The following is a 25,241-nucleotide window of genomic DNA, read 5'->3' on the forward strand; positions in this document are numbered from 1 at the left end:
GAAAGTCACATAATTGAACATACATACTTTATTACTAACAATGGAATAGAATGTACTTAGCCTACCAGCTGTAAATGGTTACATCCAATCAATTTCTAAATTGTGCAATAAAAAGTATCTCTGTTAGTGAGACAGCCCTTGTTCAAATCATCATAGAAAGGGACAGAGAGAGAGATAGACGGCAGAATGAATAGAGGGTTTATGTAAATATACTAGATTTTGAATACTCACCACAGACTGAGTTGGCCTGGAGAGGGCAGATGTGATGGGGGTGATGGTGATGCTGCTGGTCAATTTGCTGGGCGTGGTCTTCCCAGGCACGGTGGTGTTGTTGGGGTGACGCGGGGAGCGCAGCACCGTATCCGTCGGTGCCTCCTTGCTCTCTGTGCTCACACTAAGGGGCCTGACTGTCACTGTGGGGCTGCTACTGCTGCGGTTCGATGGCCTCTTGAACTGAGCTCCCAGGTGGATGTGGATCTTGTTGTCCTCTGTGGTGGTGATGATACTGGCGTTGGAGTTGTAGTTTCTGACAGGCGAGGGCACCGTCTGCTTCTCTGGGGTCACCTTGAACACAGCCCGGCCCATGGTGCTCATGTCATGGGGCTCAGGGGAGGCGGAGGCAAAGGCCTCTGCCACTGGAGTGGTTTTCACTGTGATGATGGGGACGGGGAAGAGGGGTCTGTTCGAGTCTGAGTAGGAGGAACCCTTACTCCTGTCTGGGGACTTGGCCCTGGAGATGGTGGTGATGGTGACTGGAGACTTGCACCGCTCAGGCCCCCCCATCATGCCCTCACCTGGCTTGCTCTTTGAGGACACAGTGGTGGGCTTGGGAACAATGGTGATGCGGGGCCTCTGAAGGCCCAGGGTGGGGATGATGGTGGCGCTGGAGAAGAAGTCCTCAGCACGAGGGCCGGTGATCTTCAAGGAGGCAGTGCTTTTCTCGTGATCGGGGGTCACTCGGATGTGCAGAGGCTGGCCTGGCTTTTGGGACATGGTCAGCTCGGGTGGATGAGGCGAAGATTTCCCGTTAACCTGAGGGGTTGGGGTCTTCTCTGGGGTGGTCTGAGTGATTGTCACCGCATCATTCTTTTTCATCCAGGGTATCCAAGATTTTCTCATGCCCAGATCGGTGGCTGCAGGGGGGTAGCGCTCCAGCACGGTTGCAGGCTTTTTTAGACCCCTCTGCCTCAGGTTGCTCATGATATGGTTCTCCTCCAGGACAGATTTCCTGATGAATACTGCAGGTGTGTCCTCCTCAGCCAGCTCATTGATCACTACGTCTGTTTGCACTGCGGTGGAGGTGACTGGGACGTCTACTATCCTCCTCCCATTCATACTGGGACGCAGGGCGCGGCTGTAGCGCTTGGTGACCTCCAGCTCTTTGGTGAGGTTGACCACTTCCTGGCTCAGGTTCTTCTTCTTGTCCTCCTCCTCCAGGAACCTCTGCTGGAGGAGGGAGTAGTCCACCTGCAGCTGGGAGAGCTGGTCCTCCTTGTTCATCAGCTCGTGGATCTTCTCTTTGAGGGCCTGGACGTCTGCCTGCAGGTCTCTGGCCTCTTCTATTTTGCAGCGCATCCTCAACTCAGCCTCCTGGCTCACTGCCTCTCCCTTCTCTATGGCCTTGTTCATGGCAGTCTGACTCTTCATCTCATCCAGCAGCTGAGCGAGGGCATTGGCCTTGTCCTGCTCCGTTCGGAACTTCTTCTCCAGTAATTCGTACTCGTCCTCTGTCTTCATCAGGTCACCTTCCACCACCTCTAGCTGTTTAAGGTGGTTTTTGAGTCTTTCGATTTCCTGCGTTAGCTCCTTGACTTTGTTGTGCTCGTCTAGGGATCTCTTGTCCTTATTAGCTCTGCTTTTTAATGATTCTCTTTCTGCCTCCTCTAGCCCCTTCATCCGATTTTTCATCACGCCGACCTTGAAGCTAAGATCCCTGCATTTTTCCTCTTCACTTGCGAGTTTCGTTTTCAGTTCATCTTTCTCTTTAGTAAGAAACGTCACTTTTACCTCCATTTCTGATTTCAGTCGGAGGAATTTTTTGCTCTCCTCAATCAACTTTTCTGTGACCTCCATAACCTTACCCTGCTCAGTTTTGAACATCTTATTTAAATCGTCACTCTTTAGCTCCTCCTGTTTAATTCTCTCAGTCATGTTCTTCCTCTCATCCACTAGTATCACTGTAAATGACTTCAGCTTCATCAGGTCATCCTTTAGGCCCATCTCTGCTTTCTCAAGTCTCGACTCAGAGTTCTCCAGTTCTTTCATACGGTTTTTCACTGTGTCCAGCTCACCAGCTAAGTCCTTTGCCAGTCCTTTCTCTCTTGCTATGTTAATATGGAGTGTTGCACACTCTGATTTGCTCGTGTTGAAAGCCCCCTCCAGTTTCTCCAGCTCCACCATTCTCTTCTGCAGTTTCTCCACCTCCAGCCTCAGCTCCCGGCCGGTGGTCTCCTCATCCTGTAGCCTCTTCCTCAGCTCCCTGGCCTGGCTCTCCGTCTTGGTGATCTCCTCGTCCTTGCCCTCCATCTCCAGGACTCTCTTGCGCAGTGTCTCCAGCTCCGCCATGAGGCTGGAGTTCCCACACTCACCCTTACTGATCTTGTCCCTCAGCTCCAGGAGGTCTTCCTCTGACTTCTGCAGTGCCTTGTTGCTCTCCTCCAGCTCCTCGATCCTGTGGGCCAGGCCTGCCAGCTTCAGGCGGAGCTGGCGGCTCTGGGACTCCTGGTTGGCCAGCTTGGCAGTCATCGCCTCACGCTCCTGGGTGAACTTGGCGGCTTTGCACTCTAGCTCCGCCTCAAGTTTGAGGACCTTCTGGCTGTCCTCCTTGGCGTTGCCGCTGACAGCGACCAGTCGGTGTTCTCTCTCCTGGAGCTCGCTGCTGAGGTCCTGGACCTTCTGGCTCTGCTGGTCGATCTGCTCGATGTGGAGCTGCCGCTCGTCCACCAGCATCAGGACAAAGGACTTGAGTTTGACCAGCTCCTCACGGACCTTCTCTAGCCTCCTGCTCTGATCCTTGTCTTTACGAGCCTGGTACACCTTCTCCTGCTCCAGCAGCCTCTTTAATCTGGGAGAGGGAGAGAGAAAGTGACAGAGAGAGAGGGAGTGAGCGAGATATGAAGTGTGATTGAAATTGTAATTCTCTATTTGAGATTTTGCACCTGATATAATAATGATTGATCCCCCCTCTATATTAAGACACTGTGAAACTTTGTATATACTAAATTGTAATTACATCCACAGGAACAGTGTACAGGAGCACTGTAGTTACCTACTGCTACATAGTACTTACAACTATTGAACCTATTTGAGTTTGTAAAGTACAAATACAAAATAAAAATTAACAGAATGAATGAAAAAAGTTTTCTAACTCTTATCATTTCTCACAAATCTCCAAAGTTGACCAACATTCAAAACATTTATTTGTGATAGGTAGCATGTGAGACACTGAATTGAACTATACTGTATAGATTGTCCTGTTAGTGTGCACTTGCACATCTCTGTAGTTCCCAGATTAGAGGAGCCTGACCAGACTCAGAATGAGTTCCTTACCCCCAGCCCAGAGCCCCGTGGGCAGTGGTGGGAGCTGGGATGGGAGTCAGGCAAGCAGAAGAGATGGCAAAGGCATGATAGGAGAGGGAACAAAGGAGGGAGGGAGGGCAGATTAGAAGCCTGAACCCTCATGTGATTCTCCCCAACAGGGGTAACCCGTAACCCTGCACTTCACACCGAGCAAAGTACCACAACATCAGAGATATGCTAGCTAAACTATAAAAACACAACCATTGTCCTTAATGTGGCACACTGCCAACCTAGGGACACCGAGTGAACCTTAACGGAATAATGTTAGTAGATGTTTAACTAATCTCTGTGGGAGTCTCTCTGTCCAACTGCTATAGAGAGAGTCTGCTGCCTGCAACAGGTCCCCTCCATATGGTGGACACACTAGAAACTCATTATAATCAGGAGTCCTGCACATCATTGTCCTTTGTTGAAGCCTGTTACTTTGCATTACAAACATTCTCCCTGCATGGCACGTTACCCAAATCGACCAGGAGCCGGTCTAACAACAATGATAGCAGCCAGATTGTGCTGTTTTCTTAAAGTTTCAACAGCTCAAACTCTCAGACTTACCAACTGCTAGTCAGGAGGGATGCATAGCAGGTAGGTCCATGCCTAGTGTGTTTTGGATAGTGCAGGAGCTGAGCTGTATGCAGGCAGGCAGGCAGGCATGCAGGAGGCGGCCCTCTCTCACAGGGTCATGAGAGGGCCCCCACTCCACAGGGACTTAGCCATCACATTCCAAACATGTCATCAATGGACAATGAAAGGTGAATGTTGTGTAAAACTAGCCCTGCTCCACTAGCGGGTGGTGATGTCATCCCTCCTCCCATTTATGGCACAGAATGGTGCTGCCCTTTTTTGGGCACAGAGGAGGAGCCCAAGCCAGGGGGGAAGGCTTGTCACACTATCTTTCCTGTTCCCCTCTTTCTTTTCTCTCTCTCTCTCTCTCTCTCTCTCTCTCTCTCTCTCTCTCTCTCTCTCTCTCTCTCTCTCTCTCTCTCTCTCTCTCTCTCTCTCTCTCTCTCTCTCTCTCTCTCTCTCTCTCTCTCTCTCTCTCTCTCTCTCTCCCCCCCAACAGAGAAGGGGAATTGTATTTGTGAGAAATACAGTAGATTTGCAGCAGCTTTTTAGACCAGAGGTAAAGTGATACTAAGTTAGCAGAGTGTCTTTCCACTTCCCATACAAATCAAATCAAATTTTGGCCACATGCGCCGAATACAACAGGTGCAGACATTACAGTGAAATGCTTACTTACAGCCCTTAACCAACAGTGCATTTCTTTTTAACAAAAAAAGTAAAAATAAACAACAACAAAAAAAGTGTTGAGAAAAAAAGAGCAGAAGTAAAATAAAATAACAGTAGGGAGGCTATATATACAGGGGGGGTACCGGTGCAGAGTCAATGTGCGGGGGCACCGGCTAGTTGAGGTAGTTGAAGTAATATGTACATGTGGGCAAGCTGGTGTCTTGCCTGACCCAATTGCCTCTTGTATGTCATGTGTTTCCATAGAAACAAGGCAACAAGGGGAAAATGTTGTTTTGGGGAGAACAATGTCACACTAGTGCCAGACTCTCTAGTTCATAATCTTCTGTCCCTTGAATGCAAAGGGAAGCAAATTGGTAGAACTAAATCCAAATGTCTATCTGTGTAGGATGCTACTGCTACATCCATAGTACACAGTGTAATTAATAGATGCCAGATCCCAAGGTCGGATAAAAGTAGACTTGTGTCATTTTTTCTAAATGGAGTGAATTTGCTCCACCAGAAGCCCAATGCTGCTGAGAGTAAGTTTAAGTAGCCTTGTCCGAGCCAGAAAGACTCCTGCCCTATGGGCCAAGCTCCTGTTTCTGTAGTGTAAGGCAGCTTGATGAACAAATACACCCCCTGGACAGAACGCTAGTCTGTCGCAGGAATGTTGCAGATATTTGCAGCACTGCAATGCTCTCACCATTAAAGCACATACAGGATCTCTCACCCACACTACAGCTCCTGGGTGGGGAGCAACACTTGTGGTCTTGTTCAAGTGGAATCATACAAATACCACACAGACGATGTCACTGGTCATATGAATCCTAAAACCTGCGTCACGAGGCCAAGGGTGGCCTTCAACACAATCTGCCTGGCAGCTGTCGAGCAGAAAAGGCTCCAGATTAAAGGCAATACAGGAATTAACTGTTGCATGACTCACCGCAAATATGTACCATTAGCTACCACTGCATTTCAGGTGAGAGGAATTATACAACAAGGCTACTTCAAGGTATCCAGAGAATCTTACTGAGGAGACCATGTTTGCATTCCAAATGGCACCCTATTCCCTTTATAGTACACTACTTATGACTAATATTGTTGTGCTACAAGATACTCCCTGGATACCCCCATTCTCAGTGGTGATGGTAGTGTTTATGGTGGCATTATGAATAAGTCCTTTAGCGGATGACCAGCGTTTTTCCTGGTGGTCTGGGCTATTCATAGCCATGCTGTTGACAGAGGCCTATCAGTGAGGTCTAGCAGAGATGGTCGAAACCTCCCATACCACATGTCTGTGGCCAAAGCCAAGCCCACAGGAGAGACTAAACTAATGTCACACCAATTACTATAACGATCACAATTACTATAAAAAAAACTTTGAACAGAAAGGAAGAAGTCACATTTGAAAATAACTACTCTACTCTATAGGGAGAATTTTTTCCTCTGGGAAGGAATCATCTTGTCCGATTTTTTGTTTCAGTTTAAAGTAATACATTTGGAAAACAGAGACGGCCATATCACTACATTTTAATTTAGGGAAATCATATCTTCTTGTAAGAATAACTACTGACAGAAAGACCTGATAGAAAGGTAGTGGGTTCGATCCCCGGGACCATCCATACACAAAAATGTATGCACGCATGACTGTACGTCGCTTTGGATAAAAGCGTCTGCTAAATGGCATATTATTATTATTATAAAAGGAGTGGGGGTAGTGGGAGAGGTTCCAAACAAAGACCATCTAATTGGCCTGGCATGCAGAGTTTTTTCTCTCTCTATCTCTCTCACTCTCTCCGTCTCTGTCTCTCGCTCTCTTTCGCTGTCTCGCTCTCTGTCTCTGTGTGTGTGCTGACTTGCATCCTTTCACAGGTGCTCAGGGTTGTCCAGTCTATGACATCACCTACAGTGAGTGAATCTCCGAGGTGACTGCAGCTGGAAGGAATGTGTTATCACATGTTGCTGAGAGAGCGGGGGAGGGGGACGACGGGGAGGCGCGGAGGGGAGAGGGGTCATCGGTGAGGGGGTGGGGGTGATGGGGCAACTGCAAATCTGTGCGTCAGAGAGCACAAGACAAGAGCATGTAAGTATCTAGTTTGCAATATACAGACTCCCACAGACAAAGCACACATTTATAAAGCCTTATGCTGCTTTACAAAATCTTTCAATACTCGAGGGAGAGAGAAAACCAGAGATGGACATCTGCTCACCAAATGAGTAATGATTTTGAGGTGACAACATGTTTGGAGATGGAGTATAATCATTTTCATGCATTTGAATCGTACAGAGGCAGAGGTCACTAGTCTGTCATTTCACATGTTGCTGAATGTGACCCACTCAAACCAAATACGAATATAAACCCCCCCAAATGTATTATTTCAACATTTAATATTTGTAACACTCCCTCTAAGACTCCATCCACATAAACCTAGCTAAATGTATGGTTGTCGATCAGTTTGTTGTTCTCAGCCTGCTGAAAGGGATACTTTGTGATTTTGAGGCCCTTTAACTACTTCTCTAGAGTCAAATGAACTTGTGGATACCATTTTTATGTCCAGTATGAAGGAAGGTAGTTTTGCGAGCCAATGCTAACTAGCTATGGGTATCTGCTAGCATGCTGGCCGTTTCAACAGGGTAATTAGACTCTGTGTAGTCATGGGCTGTCTTCTCCACGGTACATCCAACAGCCTGTGAAACCTGTGTGAATTTGTTCACTAGTTCACTGAACCAGCCACACTACATGTCCTCAATGCAGAAAAACAAGGCAGTTCTCAGGTTGAGCAAAGGTGGGGTACTAGGATTTCAAGGGCATTCCTCAAAATCATTAAGTAATGTGAAGCCCTACCTGACTATGCAGAGGTGAATTGGGTCCATGGAAACATTGGATGCGCCCCAAATAGCACCTTGTTCCTTATATAGCGCACTTCTTTTGACCAGAGCCCTATGCACTACTTTTGACCAGGGCCCATAGGGCTCTGGTCAAAAGTAGTGCACTATGTAGGGAATAGGGTGCCATTCTGGACGCACACATTACTTCACTGGGCTGTGTGTCTGAAAAACAGAGTGTATGCCGGGAAGCGGCTGTGTCTGAGTGAGTTTTACCCTGGCATTTACTGTCTGGCAGTGTGGGTAACATCCTCTTGTCTTCTCATCTATTTCTCACAGACAGAGATAGAAATGTCTCACCACTGCAGCGGTGGACTTAGTGATTTGGAGGCCCCAGGCAGAGGCCAGTCTGAGGACCCACCTCAGGATTTATAGTAAAGACATGTAATTTAACTGTAAAAAGTGTATTACCTAATAATGTGCCATGAACACAAACAGTCATGATGTTTTCATCTGATTGTCAAACAAATCACTTCAAAAATTACCTTGTCACGTTCATCCAAAATAATTCCAGCATCTGAACAGTACATTGTGCACCCGCCAACTTTCCTTTAATCAGCAAGTGACTGAAACTACACTGAATCAACGTTGTGAACAGAGTGCCCCATGGTGGTGGTGGGGTTATGGTATGGCCAGGCATAAGGTACGGACAATGAACACAATTGCATTTTATCGATGGCAATTTGAATGCACAGAGATACCGTAATGAGATCCTGAGGCCCATTGTCGTACCGTTCATCCGCCGCCATCACCTAATTTTTTTAAGGTATCTGGGACCAACAGATGCATATCTGTATTCCCATTCTCATGTGAAATCCATAGATTGGGGCCTAATTTATTTATTTCAATTGACTGATTCCCTTACATGAACTGTAACTCCTTTGCAATTGTTGCATGTTGTCACCGAAGACAGCATCCAAGCAAGCAAAACAGCGCCCCTCTGTCTTACTATATGTAGCCCATGTATCTGATGATGTCTGGCCAAAAATAGTATGACATGCCATAATCTTTTTGGCCAGACAGCTTCATACATGTCCTCTGCCTCGACGACGATGGCAGTATTCTCAGCAGCACCTGTCTTTTTACTAAAGAAATGCATATTGTGTCCCCCTAGAGTCTAAAGGCCCGGGGCTGGGTTTCGACTAAGCTAACATATGGAATTGTTTTAAGATGGTCATACCAATGATAATTTAGCTATTTGATTTTCTATTTTTTAGTAACCCTGCAGGTATAAAAACACACACACACACACATATATATATTATTTGATGAAACACTGCTATTAGCCCATAGAAAAGCATTTAATAACAGATGCATACATGCAAAAACAGATGTAATCAAAAGGAAGTATGTTTTGAAGTGTCTGTCCTACATCTGAGAGATATAAGAAAGCCCCAAAAAATATGTATACCTTTTACGTGGAAATGCGCTATTCACTCCCATACATTTTTCGGGCTGGTACTGGGTTACCTTCAGACGAGTCTCGTGGCACTTATAGGGATCGTAGAGCAGATCGTGTTCGTAAGATTCTCATCTTTCCAGAGAGGGGTCATATTTGTGTGTAGCCCAAACCGTTCGGACGCTACAGATGTTTTCGTGAAAAGACCGATTTTCAGGATGTCTCCTGGTCTGACAAACACCACTGTAGCTCGGCCACCTTCCACCACAGATTCATTTTGATGTGAATGTTTAATTTAAAAAAAATGTATGCCTTGAGCGGAGCCAGCACATGAGGCCCCTTGATGATGTGAGGCCTGAAGCAATTGCCTATTCTGTCTAATGGCAAGTCAGCCAGTGCACCACTGAAGGAGCATGTATGTATTTGCATGTACGGAAATGTCATGAACAATATGTGAGAAACATATGAACAATAGGCAATTAAATAATAAAGTACAAGGTCATTCATTTTAGAAAATTATAATTGACAGAAATTATTTGCATACACAGCGTTTAATTTGGCAATCCAGGGCAGCTTTTCTCTAATGGAAGAAGAAATACACAACACTATTTGTTCCTCAAATAGGAACTGGGCCATCCATCTGATCCTTACGTAAACCCGCTAGTCAATAAGCATGCAACCCACTGTCAAAACACCACCATATTTTCATGTTGTGAGTAAACGGTTCAGTGAGGCATGATGAGGCCTTTCCATTGGGGAGTGTTTTACACCTGGAGTAGTTGTGCATAGCGCTGTAGTGTTCTGATGGTGAGGGGCTATTCATCGCCATGCATTATCAGATAGACAGATCCCTGCTCTGGGTTTTATCAGATTACTCAGATTACTGATTTCAGTTGAATGCATTCAGTTGTGCAACTGACTAAGTATCCTCCTTCCCCTTTCCCTTCTGTACATAGGTGATGATGTCAGTGGTTCTGTCCTGACTTGCAGGTCTTTAAGTCTGCATCCCAAATGGCACCCTATTCCCTACACAGTGCACTACTTTTAACCAGAGCCCTGGTCAAATATAGTGCACTACATGCTAAATGGCATATTATTATTATTATTTACATTCAGAACAGGGTACCACTGAGGCACTGTACTGGGGGCCAGGTTAGATTGACATCTGGATTCCACCTCTGTTATGAGCCTCATCAATTCCACCTGGGAGCATCATGCCGGTATTGGATTTTTAAAATCTCTTCTACATCTTCTTGTTTTAAAGTAACTGTCCAGTGTTTCCAGATTTCTATGAAATATTACCTATAATTAATTACCATATGGGTGAAATAGTTTTCCTTCCAAAAAATGATATTTAAGTATGTTAAAAAGCAGCTTTTCTGTGTTGGAATGGTGTTGGCATACCCTAACAACAGAATGGTGTGGGCGTATACCGGTCATAAAAAATATTCATGCGAGTAGACCGCTGATTGGCCAGCTCATCCTCCTCCGGTTTGTTTCAGATACAATTTTTCTATGTTTTTTTATATATTTTTTTTAATTTATACTTTGGCCACAAATACGAGTATAGGATGGGTCAACAACATTATTTGGGTATGAGTTAACAGAATATTAACTTTTAAAAGTGAGATTTTCACTGGACAGTTACTTTAAAGCCATAGCCAAAAACACAATTGGTCTCACAATAGGATAAGTGTATTGGATGGGGAATAACAGCTTTTTATCTATAAAGGTAAATGGGTGTGTCATTAATATAACATCAACGCCATTAGAAAAGTAATCTATGTAATATTGCCATAATACTGTAAATCATAGTTATAGTAACATATACTTCACTATGTCAGTACCTCTTCTATATGGTGTGTTCAATGACAATGGTTTCGTCATGGCTCTCCAACCCTGTTGCTGGAGAATCGGGTTAGTTACAACTGGGGTTGGAGAGAACCTACAGGAGGCTAGCTCTCCAGGAACAGGGTTGGAGAGCTTGGCACTGCCTGATCCTGGTGTGTCATTTTTTATTGGTTGAGTCTATTCATCACTCTGTTGACTGTTCGCCCTTATCAACAGAGCCTTGCAGGGCCCCTTAGGGCCTCTTTCCAGCCCTTTGAGGGGTTCACTTGCTTGGGTGTCTTTGAAGCTGCCTCTGTCTCATGTACAGATTTGTCCCTCACTCTTTGTCCGGTATTGCTTGGGCAGAACTGCTTGATGGGGACTGTGTGTGTGTGTGTGTGTGTGTGTGTGTGTGTGTGTGTGTATGTGTGTGTGTGTGTGTGTGTGTGTGTGTGTGTGTGTGTGTGTTTTCTTTTGGTTTTACTATCCACGTGGGGAACAGAAGTCCTCGTGTAGCTCAGTTGGTAGAGCATGGCGCTTGCAACGCCAGGGTTGTTGGTTCGATTCCCACGGGGGGCCAGTATGAAAAAATTAATAAAAAACTGTATGCACTCTGGATAAGAGCGTCTGCTAAATGACTAAAATGTAAAATTTAAATGTAAAACAAGGAAAATTCTGACAAGTGGGGACATTTCGCCGGTCCACACAAGGAAAAAAACTAGGTTGGGGTTAGGGTTAGGGAAATAGGATTTGGAATGGTGTGTATGTGAGTGTGTGTGAGACTGAGAGAGCCGCTGTAGCCTGACATCAGAGCAGAGGGCTGTGGTGTGTGACGGTGTGATAGTGACGCCAACCCTCTCCTACCATGGCTGAGATTGATTTCTCTTTCATCCCTCATCATGTCCTGTTTCTCAACGTCCCTGTGACACACAACCAATTCTGTAGTAAACATGATGTACGTACTCTCATGGAATGAGATAGGAACAGGCAACTCTCACTCACACACACACACGCACACACCTCCCCTCACCTCTCCCTCTCCTGTTCCAGCAGGTTGGTGAAGTCATCACTCTTGTTCATGAAGTCGGTGTGTTTGCGTTTCTCATTGTCCAGCTCGTTAACCGTGCGGCGGTGACACTTCTCAGCCAGCAGCAGCTGCTCCAGCATACGCCGGTACGTCTCACGATGCTTGTCCTCCAGCCGGTCCAACTGATCAACATATTAGAGGGTTTTCAATGACAACCACCATGGTTTCGTCCCAAATTGCACCCTAATCCCAATATAGTGCACTACTTTTGACCAGGGCCCATATGGTCAAAAGTAGTGCACTAATTAGGGAATAGGGTGCCGTATGAGGCACACATAATGTCTGACTCATTCATACACTGGTATCTATCCAATATATTCATTAAACATTGACCTCTTTATTAACACAGGGTAGCTAATGGCTAGCTATATATAATCTATATTCATGTTGATATACATTTCTATAGTGGCACTGCCTCACCTCTTGCATGGGCATCTGGTAAACGTCGTCCCCTAGCGTTGTAGTGTTGTTGGTCAGTAGGCTGTCTCTCTGCAGGGCCTGGAGGGGTTTGGTGGGGGCAGCTGAGCCATAATGGGCCTCCAGGGCTTCGGGTTGGGTACGCTCTGACTTCAACATGTGGATGATATCTTCTCTGGCCTACACACACGAGGAGCAGGGGGACACGTTAGGTCTCCTAAGAACCATTTACACAGAGAGACAAAGACCTTCTTTTTACTTTTACCTTCTTTATTCTAGATGACAATTAAACCACTTCAAACTGACATATGTGGCTTTGTTATTGTGATTAGTGATTGAGGTTGTTATTGTTTTTTTAGTTAAAAAAATAAAAATGGTTTATGAGCTGTCAGAACGGTTGGAGAATATCCAGGGGAAACCATATACAATTATTTTGAAGTATGATCATCATATTGAAATGACCCCATGGTGGGGTAACTATTGAAAATAAACAGTACATTTATGGTGAGTTTTCCCGCACTGTGATCTCAACTCTCCCCACAGGGCGGTGCTGTTCTCATCAGATAGACCCCTGAGTGTCTCCTTTCATACAAATGAAATGTTCATAACCCAGGCTGTTTCTCAAATGGCACCCTATTCCCTATGTAGTGCACAACTTTTGACCAGAGCCCAGTCGGAACAGAGTTATACAACAATACCATTCTTTATCTCACTCCTTAAACTGTTAATAGAGAGTTTAATTATCGTCATACCATTGTACTGGAATATCATTAGCAAGTCATTTAGATAGTATGAACAAAACCATTCTTCAGTGTGGATAAGACATTCAGAGCATGTTGGATTTCAACATTTCAACATGTTCAGGGTTAGATTTCAACATACGGTATAGTACCCCAAGTTGCAACTTTGGAAAGTCATCAATACAGCCAAACAAATCAGCTGGATGGAGAGAGGGTTGAGGATAGACCTGATAGCAGCAGCAGCCCGCTCTCCCTGGAGGTTTGTTTAGAAATGGAACTCAATTAAGAAAATAATTAGCAGCAGGCTTAACACTGGACAGCCCCTAGTGGTCTCTGCTTCCTGCTCATCGGGACCTGCAGAGTGGGGCAGGGTTGGAAGGGACCAGAGTTAATGGCTGCTGACACTGAGGTTGACTCACCAGCAGTGAGACAGTAGGATGACTCCTGGTTACACTAACATGTCAAGCCTGACACTGAGAGGATGAGATGTTACCACCTGCCAAATATAACACAAACCACTGACCACAATGTTAGCAGTTAGCACACAGCAGCACAGTGTGGAGAAACTCTCTGTGTGCATCCCAAATGGCACCCTATTCCCTATATAGTGCACTACTTTTTTTTTTTTACCAGATAACTATAAAGGGAGTAGGCAGCCATTTGGGATGCATTCAATGTTAGAAGTTACAGTAGCTAGCACACAGCAGCACAGTGTCAGTGGAGAACCTCTCACCTGCACCTCTCCCTCCATGACCCCCAGCAGACGGAGCAAGTCCTCCTCAGAGAGATCCGTCACCCCTGCTGCATTATGTTGCCCTCTGCTGCTCTCTGGGGTTCTCTGGGGCCTTTTCACTGTTCCAGGCACCACCGTCTGGATCTTCCCCTCTTTCTGTTTCTCCGCTCGCTGGACTTTCATTTTCATTTTTCTCTTCATCAGCTCTGGTGTGTTCTCCTCCTCCTCTTTGGTGAAGGCTTTGGTGGGCTGGGTAACCTGGTTTATCTGTCCGTCATCTGGGCCGTCCATGGCTGTGCTGCTCCTGGACCGCATTCTCACCTGCAGGGGGAAAACGGACAACAGGGATTCTGAATCCACAGCCCAAATAGAATATGGGCAATTCCACAGTAACGGATGTGCGCTTTGTCTCCGTTTTTTTTACTTTCAAATGTATGCCAAACAAAAACCATTGATATCACATTTTAACAAACCATACAACTCTATGCACAAGGACTACTTTCAACAATTTCCACAGACATTTTTACAAAAACTAATTTAGTGGAAGAACTGTGCAGAGCAAACATTGGTAACGGAATTACGGTAAAATCTCCCTCAGGGTTTTATGCAACAACGTTTTCCAAAAAATGGGACATGGCACCTTGAGTTTGAAAAAATATATTTTGGTTATTGAATTACAGTAAGTGAAGTGGATTTACACTCGGTAACGGAATTACGGTAACAGAATGACATCATGGGTCCCTGATCTGTACTACACAGAAATACATAATGTCATTCTCCTCATGTTTCACAAGTTTGGATATCACAGCAGAGCAGAGCAGGGTAATGTAGAGTTCAGTACAGTGCAGTAGAGTACAGTAGAGTAGAGTTCAGTAGAGTACAGTAGAGTAGAGTTCAGTACAGTAGAGTTCAGTACAGTAGAGTTCAGTAGAGTTCAGTACAGTAGAGTTCAGTAGAGTTCAGTAGAGTAGAGTTCAGTACAGTACAATACTCTACTTTTCGTTACTTTACTGTGCACTGTGCTCTGTCACTGTGCTGTACTGTACTGTACTCAGTACTGTATTGTACTGTACTCTACTGTGGTCTACTCACTGTACTGTACTGTGCTATCCAAACTTGTGAAACATCAGTCTATGATAGGTATAGTTTTGGTCCCAGACATCAAGCCAGGGTGAACTGACAAAATGTCAACCAAATTTCAACATCCATGGACGTCCGCTGTCGGCTGGTGCTCAGTGGGTGAGGATGCTGGTTACAGTAAATGGAAAGAGAGGGGGCTCATGGATAGGTCTCAGTAAGAACTGAGAGAGGTGACATTAACTTGAGAAAGAGAGGGAGAGAGGGAGAGCGACAGAGAGGTAGAGACAGAGAGAGAGAGAGAGACAGAGGCAGAGCGGGGTTGTCAGACAGGGTGTTTCAGCACTCTTGGTTTGACCACCAGACTTCTTGTTTCATTAACATTTTTTATTTTATTTTTTTGATATCCATGTTTTTATTTTCTACTGTTCTTCGATTCTTTATCTTTGTACTTAAAAATATACATAATAATAAATAATAAATAGTTATTATCTCTGCAGAGCAACATAATCATGTAACAATATTTAATGACAAATAATATGCCATGAATTCTTAAACTAGCATAAAAACTTGGATACATATTCTCTGACCATTAATTCTGTGGGGTTGTATCTCATGATATGTTTTGAGCAGGTTGAAAGTGTTGCTAATATTTCTCAGTAGAGATCTCCTTCAGCCATACAATGCCAAATCAAATGTTATTTAAACAAAAGGTGTAGACTAACAGTGAAATGCTTACTTAAGGGCAGTTCCCAACAATGCATAGAGAAATAATAGAAAAGTAACACACGTAATAATAAAAGTAATAATAAATACACAATGAGTAACGATAATTTGGCTATATACACAGGGTACCAGTACCAAGTCGATGTGCAGGGGTACGAGGTAATTGAAGTCGATATGTACATATAACTAGGAATAAAATTACGGATAATAAACAGTAGAGCAGCATATGTGATGAGACAAAAAAGTGAGTGCAAAAAGGGTCAATGCAGATAGTCTGGGTAGCTATTTGTTTAACTATTTAGCAGTCTCATGGTTTGGGGGTAGAAGCTGTTCAGGGTCCTGTTGGTCCCAGACTTGGTGCACTGGTACCGCTTACTGTGCGGTAGCAGAGAGAACAGTCTACAACTTGGGTGGCTGGGGTTTTTGACAGTTTTTAGGGCCTTCCTCTGACACCGCCTGGTATACCATTTTTAGGGCCTTCTTCTGACTGGTATAGAGGTCCTGGAAGGCAGGGAGCTCGGCCCCAGTGATGTACTGGGCCATACGCACTATCCTCTGTACCCCCTTGCAGTCGGATGCCAAGCAGTTACCATACCAAGCGGTGATGCAGCCAGTCAAGATGCTCTCAATGGTGCAGCTGTATAACATTTTGAGGATCTGAGGCCCATGGCAAATCTTTTTTGCCTCTTGAGGGGGAAGAGGTGTTGTCGTGCCCTCTTCACGACTGTGTTGGTGTGTGTGGACTACGATAGATCCTTAGTGATGTGGACACCGAGGAACTTGAAGCTCTCGACCCCCTCCACTACAGCCCAGTCGATGTGAATGGGGGACAATAAGAACGCTTGTACAAGAGAACAAATTAACTTTATGTAATCTCAGCCACATTCAAGTATGACCTCAAGACTTTTAATCAATAGCAGAAATGCAGCATATTCACAGTATTTCCCCTGTGATCTCACATACTCTCTCTCACCTCTGACTAATGCTCTGTGTCATTCCTGCTGTACTCCCAAAGTGCATAGTATTTCATACTTCTCCCTTTTTCTGTTTCTTAAATTGCTGTTTTTGGTGTGGGACCTAACCCAGGGAGTGAGAATGGTCTAGAAGAATGTTCTCATGGGGACTTTTAACAACATCTGGAACCAAATTAATATTATGAGGCAAGTAGCTATAATAGCAACTGTGTTCTTCTAACCTGGATAAACTAATATATTCAGTGTGATGTTAATACATCAAAAAACACGTGACCTTGAATGGTAGGCTATATAAACCAATTTATACCAATACAGGACTGTCATGACTTTACAGTATTCTAGTGTAATTCTAATCTCCTTCACCAGACACTTCCCTGCTATGCGCAATTGGCCTGGGGACAAGGTTAGTGTAATTGTAACTACAGTATATGTAGTGGGTTAGTTACTGCTTTTACTGCTACTTGTACACTCTGCACTCCGTACTCATAATCAAAGAGAAATGAGGACATTTCCTGGCCAAGAGCTCTCGGCCCCCAACTGTGCCAGCCAAGTCAGATCCATTGTTTCCATTGTCCTAGAATCTAGAGAGCCAGAGACACGCTTTCCATCATCTCACACCAGGGAGCTGGGCTACAGTATGCCTGGCCTGGCTGGCCTTGTTTGGACATTGATCCGACCAGTGTGTTTGTTGTGTCTCTGTAATGAGAGTCTAAGGAATGAGTCAGCTTCAGAAGCATCATTATCTCTGTGTATCAGAGGCTACATGCTGCAAAAATGCGGATCACGCAATATACTCTTAACAGATGGGCAATTTTGATTGAATTTGGATGATAAATAGATGAAAAGCTCTTGTTTTAATCAAAATAATCAGCTCTCATATCGGGAGTGGTGCTTTGGGACAATGCCAGGGATGATGATTCCACATCATCAACACAACAGCCCAGACAGCAGACACAGACACAGGGGATCCATAACCCGCGGTGGGAAAGAACACGATGAGGCCATTTCATCTGAATGGGGCCAAAGTGCCCCAAGTTTGCACAGTCTCGGATGAAAGCAACGTGTGACTCAGACTGAGAGAATATTTTCAGCGAAATAGTAGCAGCCACTTTAGAGCTGGGTGTTATTAGTAGTTGTTTCAGGGGAGAAGCTAAGCACTCCCGCGGGTACAACCATGGAGCTGTCTGAATTTTGAGTGTCAGTTTGATTCTAACCAAATTAAGAAATGTGTAAAGAAAAATAAAGCTAAGACAAGCTATGGGTAACAGCAGGCAAAATATTACATTGGGGTGTTTACCTAATGGTTCTGTATCGAATATCTAAAACAGGCTCTGGGGAAAGGGTGGCAATATTTACAATGTTATTCTGAAGTTGCTTCAAACCATATGAAGTCACTCACTATAATTTACATGTTCTCCTCTGTCTCATGCCCACCCTTCAATAACAATGAAGTTAGAACAGAAAATAAAAATTGTATTTGCTGTTGTTCACAACTTGTATTCCACCTATAAATGTGGATTCACAGGCAAAATTCAACGGTAGCCTAATAAACAAACCCTCACTATAAACATGATGACGATGTTAACATGGTATCAGTTCACAAATTAGAATCCAGTCTGAGACATGTAAACAACTTTCCCTCATTAGGGTATATCACACAGAAATTAGCAACACTGAATTATCATGAAGAGCAGCTTCAGCTCTTAAAGTTATTTCTGGAGATGTTATCATGCCAGGCTGGTCTCCCCAATTTACACTTGAGCCTTGATAAAAACTGGGACAGCTGTGGCCCATAGCTGACGGTACAGCATTGCAGGAAATGTTTAACTTGCAGTGTATTTGAGGTTTAAAAAGGCTTCTGAAGTTTGTCATTTTCACTTTGACATTTCAGACTTGATTTTCCCTTAACCCCTACAAAAATGTCCATGAATTATAATCCACATAATAATTACAGGATTATTTTCAGGATTGCAGGATTATTTTCCTGCTGTAGAAAACTGGCTCAAATTAAGATCCTATATCTGTATGTGAATTCTCTGCCCATGAAAAGAGGGAGGTAAGTAAGAACAGGACCCCTATTTGTGAGCTGGACCTTGGGCTGGGCGGCATGCACAGCTGTCTGCTGGTGAAGTTTTCTGTAAGTATTTATAGTGGACCCATCCCTCCACTTGTGCAGTGGGACCCAGAAGGGGAAACTACAAAAGACTATCACTTTATAAGCCATCAGCATTCTAAACAGATGACAATACTTTTACTCCACAGCTGTAGGTCTCACACACACCAGCCACCAGTTGTAAATAAATCTTCGCTGCTGCTTGTCAGACTGGGATGCATTGCACACATGATCACACAGTTGCTAACTCACTAATTCGTTCCTATGATTCTCTGCACACATTTTTCAAGATTTATGCTACATCCTCTGATATTCAAAGACCTCTGCTATTTATAGAAACAAAATGGTGGATAATGATAGGACTTCTAGGCTTCTCTCACACTCACATTCCTCCATGGGCATGTGGACAGTGCAGCTAATCTGGGAAACAGACTGGCGGTGTGGGCCAAGGCAGTCCTGTTGTCAGACAACTCATTTCAAATCTATTATTTGACTAATTTTGTTCCTGTATAGCAGAGGAGGCTGGTGGGAGGAGCAATAGGAGGACAGGCTCATTGTAATGGCTGGAATGGAATAAATGGCACGGTATCAAACACATCAAACATATGGAAACCACCATTTATTCCATTCCAGCCATTACAATGAGCCTGCCCTCCTGCAGCTCCTCCCACCAGCCTCCTCTGCTGTATAGTTACAGTGGAAGATGTAATGCCTTGTCTGGTGCAATCAGGGCTACTTGTGGACAGTCACAAAACCAATACTGCCTAATGACTGAGGCTACTGAGGGCTAAATAAAGGGAGAGTAATCAACGTGATGATGAAGTCCAGGTGCACGTAATGATGGTGCCTGGACCGGTGGTTAGTAGACTGCCGATGTCGACCGCTGGAGAGGGAGTAGGCATGACAGACAGGTGCTGGCAGCTGTCCAAATCCTCCCCACTTCAATTTGTAGCTATTCAAAAAATGCCTTTGAAATGGAATTCGATTCAGCCATGCATGCGACTGAAGACTCCCAATGTGACTAAATATGGGAAAAGGTACATTGATTGTGGAGAGACTTTATTTTGAAGACCTAAAATCCAATCCTGTTGCAGTAACTCATTCAGAGTGACAGGAAGAAAAAGCAGCGTAACCAGAGTTAGAGGCGTAACTGACCATACACTTGCCATAGCTATACTCCTCTGACAATATTACTGGTGACAATATGCTGAGTAGATTTCACCCCATTTCCAAAAGCAAAATATTATGTTGTGGTCGTCTTGACAACCCTGTATGGGGTACACAGTAGAGAGAGCTGTGTTTAACATCAGAACTTCATAGAGCTTTGCACTTCATTTATCAGATGATTAAGTGAGCTCTCTCTGGGAGTCTGCTTTGCACCACACTGTATTCATGAGTTCAGCTGCCATTGTCAGTAAGTACCACTGCCAGCGGGGGGGAACAATCCAAACAAAACTATTAAAACTAAAACAAAGTTACGATAAGTCACTTCTAATGAGAACACAGCTCGATTGGAACCCCCATGACTCTGTGCAGAGATACTGTACATTCCAAACCCTGGTCACCTCGGGGTAGACTGTGATTAGCTACAGTATATCATTATTCAGTCTCCCTCTGTGAGACGCATATCACTGAGAGTTTATAGGTTCAAGAGGAGGTCACTCTGTCTGTTCAATGTCGCAACTCTCTGTAAATGCAGTGGAAAGCAGTCACTTCCTGAAGTCTCCTACCATTGCTACCTACCATCCCAGGACCCAGACAACCTTGTGACCAAAGGTCAGGTTGGGTCACGGGTTACTGTGGGTCCAGACCAGGGTGGTAAAACAAAACTCTGTGAAACTCTGTACAGGAAGGAAAACTGTCTCCATTGGTTCAGACTAGGGCTGTGGTGGTCACAAAATGTCTTCAGCCAGTGATTGTCAAGCAAATAACTGTTGGTCTCACGGTAATGTAATGTTAATTAACATAAACACATTTAGCATCTCCTGGCTTCCACACATAGCCTTTAAGCCACTGATGCAGACCTTTGGAACATCTACATTTTAAAAAGTCTAATAAATCCATGTAATATAGCCTACACCTTCACAATAAATCCATTATTTATTTTAGACAGGTCTAAAGAAGCATGATATGAAGAAAATGTAGTCTATTTCAGAAGAACAGAATAGCATACTCTGCGTTGTCCTTATGTTAGGTCCTGATCTGGCTATGCCAAATGGCTGTAGGCTACACTAGTTCATTTAGCAGACAAGATTTGCTTAGAATTCCGTAGCATTATTTTATAGTATTTTATAGTATGAAGAACACAACTGAACAAAGCTGAATAAAATAGAAAGGATATTTTCTCCAAACGATTTGAGGGAGTGCGCACATGCGGCTATTCTGTGTTGAGCGGTTAACAATGAAATTGGTATTCCTATATGCTTAATTTAGACGTATTCATGTAACTTTAGTTGTTCTACAAACGTTGGGCTATATGTTTTGATTTTTAATACATTATAAGGCTGCACGATGTGACTCTAATGATAATTTGAAAAAAGTAGCTTGAAAGGCATGATCTCTGCTTTGTTTTTTGCGCAGGCTGTACACACTACATCAGTCACTCATTCACAATTTGACAAGCACTTGATAATGCTTAGAATTTCACGGCGGCATCCCTTTGTGTGGCCGTAATGCACCCAAAAAAAATCCAGGCCTTTTGCGGCCAGTGGCCTTTGTGCCATTCTCCCTGAGTGCTGCGCGCTCTGAATCACCTCTCACACACATGGCTCTCCGTCACGTGATCTGGTCCTTCTCACAGGCTACAAGTGGAGACAGACACATCGGGACTCAACCGCGCGTGTCCTTATCCAATTCCGAAGATATTGGAAGAACTGTCCACATTTACTTTTCGTCAGCCAACAAGATGAGTAGACCTAACGAACAGCAAAAGCACTAGCCTATGTCCATCTACTATCCCCCATTGTACAAAAGTTGACCTATTCTAGTCTGTGCGAGAAATAAATATCAGAACGTTTAGCTTAAATGTTGATAAACTATTAGGCTATTTCTTCACATTATAAGTGCAGCAATGAGCACATGGTAGTAGGCTATAAGTGCGAATGTTCCATTAGCGGAAAACACCATTATCAAAAGTGACTGCAAATGCAATTATGAATGTAATGCTTTTATTATAAAGGTGCATTTTTATGGTGAAAATGTTATTTCCCAAACTTGAAACTCACACGCTGCTTATGTATGCCAATTAGGCTCTACACCCCTTTTAAAGCAGATTAATGTGCTTAATTTTAAGAAGTTATTTGGCCACTTTAGTTGTGATACAAACCTTATCAAAACATATAGGCCTATGGGCTAGGATACATGAGGTGTGCGACTATGATTTGAAAACGTCGCAAAAAAAGGCATGGTTTCTTATGCTGGGCATCATTCATAAGTGATAATATCATTCACAAGTGATAGGCTAATATTGTCACCCATCAGACTATTCTTGATTGAATCTTGTCATAGTCTATAGAAATGTTGCGCAACATGAGCTCATGGACTCTCATTAAGTGTTTGATTAGATTTTCGATAACATTTGCATTGATGTCAGAGTGATTAGAGGGACAACAGAGTGCTGAGTTCCAGGTAGTTAGCAAGTTTGGTAGGCTACTAATGACCATCAGCAGCATCAGAGCTTGGAGACGCCTAATTACAGTGACTAAATGGTCACGTGGAATTTGACTGCCTTTATGACTCGTGACCGCCGGTGTGGCGGTAATACAGTCACCACAACAGCCCTAGTTCAGACACACATCTGAGACCAAAGTTATAGCCTGTGTAAATAGAACAGCATTGTCATCTGGTTATATGCATCTGGTTAGGTTACATATTCCACAACGCCATGTACTGTATCATTTAATAATGCTATGGTTTGTTATGTGGTATCACACTAAATAAAAATGTCCAGACCACTGATATACATTTTACTAAACCTCTGTGGACAGTTTACCACTGTGTAAATGTAACTCTGCAGACCTCAACACACTGCACTGTACAATGATATAGTCCACTATTAATATTGAGCATTTACTGCCTGAAGTGCTGACGTATACAGTGGACTGAGAGTAAAATATCACTGGGTCTGGGTCAGGTTCCAATCTGTAGTATTTCATGCAGATTAAATAAATAGATCTTAATCTCACCTCGTTACTGACAACTTCCCCCCTGGCCCGTGGCACGTGCAGAACCCACCTGCTAGTGTCGGACCCCCACATACACTCATACATATAGTACACCTCTGTCACGATCTGTAGGGCTTCCAACACTGGAGTTGGACAGAATGTATTCTTACTCTTATCAGAAAAGCAAAGGGGAAGATTAACTTCTACCGGATCGGTGTCCCGTATACGGGAAGGTTGAGCTAACGTGTGCTAATTTGATTAGCATAACTGTTGTAAGTAACAGCAAACTTTCCAGGACATAGACATCTTATATGGGCAGAAATCTTACATTCTTGTTAATCGAACTGCACTGTCCAATTTACAGTTGCTATTACAGTGAAAAAACACCATGCTATTGTTTGAGGAGAGTGCACAACAATAAAAAACGTATCACGGCAACTGGTTTGATACATTCACCTCTGAAGGTAAATAATGTACTTACATTCCGTAATCTTGCTCTGATTTGTCATCCTAATGGTCCCAGAGATAAAATGTAGCATAGTTTTGTTTGTTAAAATCTATTTTTATATTCAAATGTAGGAACTGGGTTCTACAGTTTGAACCCCTGCTGTCTCTGGCTCCACACCCACCCTGCCCGGCCATCTAGATGTGTGAAAGTTAGTGTATAAGCTAATGATCCATCATGTATGACATTCCTGGGAGTGTGTAAACTTACATTTTGTATTACCATATGATTTTTGTATGTTCTCTATAGTTACTGTATGTACTTGAAAATGTATCAATTGACCAATTCGGCACATTTGGGCAGACTTGATACAAAATAGTCCAGTATTGCAATGCTTCACTGGATCAATCCGAAACTCTGCACACACACTGCTGCCATCTAGTGGCCAAAATCTAAATTGCGCCTAAATATTATATTGTGGCCTTTCTCTTTCATTTCAAAGATGATGGATAAAAAAAATTGAAAAACTGAAAACGCATGTTTTTGTGTTTGTATTATCTTTTACCAGACCTAATGTGTTATATTCTCCTACATTAATTTTACATTTCCACAACCTTCAAAGTGTTTCCTTTCAAACGGTATCAAGAATATGCATATCCTTGCTTCAGGTCCTGAGCTACAGGCAGTTAGATTTGGGTATGTCATTTTAGGCAAAAATTGAAAAAAAGGGTCCGATCCTTAAGAGGTTAAATGGTTCCTGAAATGTCAGGGTTATCAAGATAGCTTCCTTCTACAGTGCTCATTCAAATTATAAGGCTATCTGGTAGTCTGAGTCACAGAAGAGACTTCTGTGATTCATATAGTGAGTAGAGTGATTTTGTTGTATATTTGAGTCGATGATCCGCATCCTTTGGTAACATTACATTACATAATTATCTGCCACCTTACAAGGGTATCTGAAGTCAGACAATGAGTGAGCAGCAGGGTTCATGGAAAGGCTGATATAAAAATAGAAATCAGACTCTTGACCAAGTTGAATGCTAGAAACAACAAGAAGCCATGCCAGGGGTTTTAGCAGGAATCAGTTTGACCATGACTTGATTTCCCTAACATCATCATGCCTCTCCTCTCACAATCCAATTCAATTCTCAGTCAATCATCAGTGAAAATGAATGAGCAAAAGATATTGCAGGTCTGTATCTATCTTCGCAAGCCTATGTGCTAAGGCCTAATCAGTGGCTATGGGTCCAGCAAACTGACATCAGTGGCCAGCTGCAGTCCTCTCTCAAGCTGGCCAGTCTCAAATGCCTTTCTAGTGGAATGACGATGAAGTCACTTCCCTCATAAAGCGAGAGACGAAGAGACAGCTACGAGGGAGAGGGAGGGAGAGTGAGGGAGGGAGAGTGAGGGAGGGAGAGTGAGGGAGGGAGAGAGAGAGGGTGAGAGAGAGGAAAGTGTGTGAGCGGGGTGGGGTGGGGGGGGGGGGTTTGGATTAATGCTGACTGTGTGTATTTTATTCTTTTGGCATTTACAGCCTATTTTCTACTAAGCATGAAACGCTCAACTATTTGGTTGTCATCAGTTTCCCAGCAAACACATGCTGTCATAACCTCAGGGCCAATGGGGTGACGACAAAATTCTTGCAAGATAAAAAAAGACAGCTCACAAAATTGTCTGTAGGTAGATCAGACGTATCTTACAGTAAATATAATACTTTTTCTATATAACATGCTAATAAGGCTTTATATTAGTAAAGGTGAGTTGAAAGATTTGTTATATTCTGAACACAAATTACAAATGGTCCCTCATTCGGGTGAAAATACACACAGTACAGCGGCTCTTACA

General features: G+C 43.7%; 1 protein-coding gene across 4 annotated transcripts in view; it reads right to left on the minus strand.

Moving 5' to 3' along the window:
• Window positions 1-25,241, minus strand: part of LOC121552314 (filamin-A-interacting protein 1) — a 43,541-nt gene that overhangs the window by 12,683 nt on the left and 5,617 nt on the right. For 3 of the 4 annotated variants that reach the window (XM_041865124.1, XM_041865123.1, XM_041865122.2), the window contains exons 2-5: window positions 13,899-14,219; window positions 12,429-12,605; window positions 11,952-12,130; window positions 232-3,064 (exon numbers count right to left, since the gene is read on the minus strand). In XM_041865124.1, coding sequence (XP_041721058.1) covers window positions 232-3,064; window positions 11,952-12,130; window positions 12,429-12,605; window positions 13,899-14,213 — 3,504 coding nt within the window. In that variant the 5' untranslated portion in view covers window positions 14,214-14,219. Of the gene's footprint in view, window positions 1-231; window positions 3,065-4,131; window positions 4,307-11,951; window positions 12,131-12,428; window positions 12,606-13,898; window positions 14,220-25,241 lie in introns of those variants that run through there. The other variant, XM_041865125.2, reaches the window with a different exon arrangement.

The sequence above is a fragment of the Coregonus clupeaformis genome, chromosome 36 (genome assembly GCF_020615455.1).
Source record: "Coregonus clupeaformis isolate EN_2021a chromosome 36, ASM2061545v1, whole genome shotgun sequence".
Taxonomy (NCBI): Eukaryota; Metazoa; Chordata; class Actinopteri; order Salmoniformes; family Salmonidae; genus Coregonus; species Coregonus clupeaformis.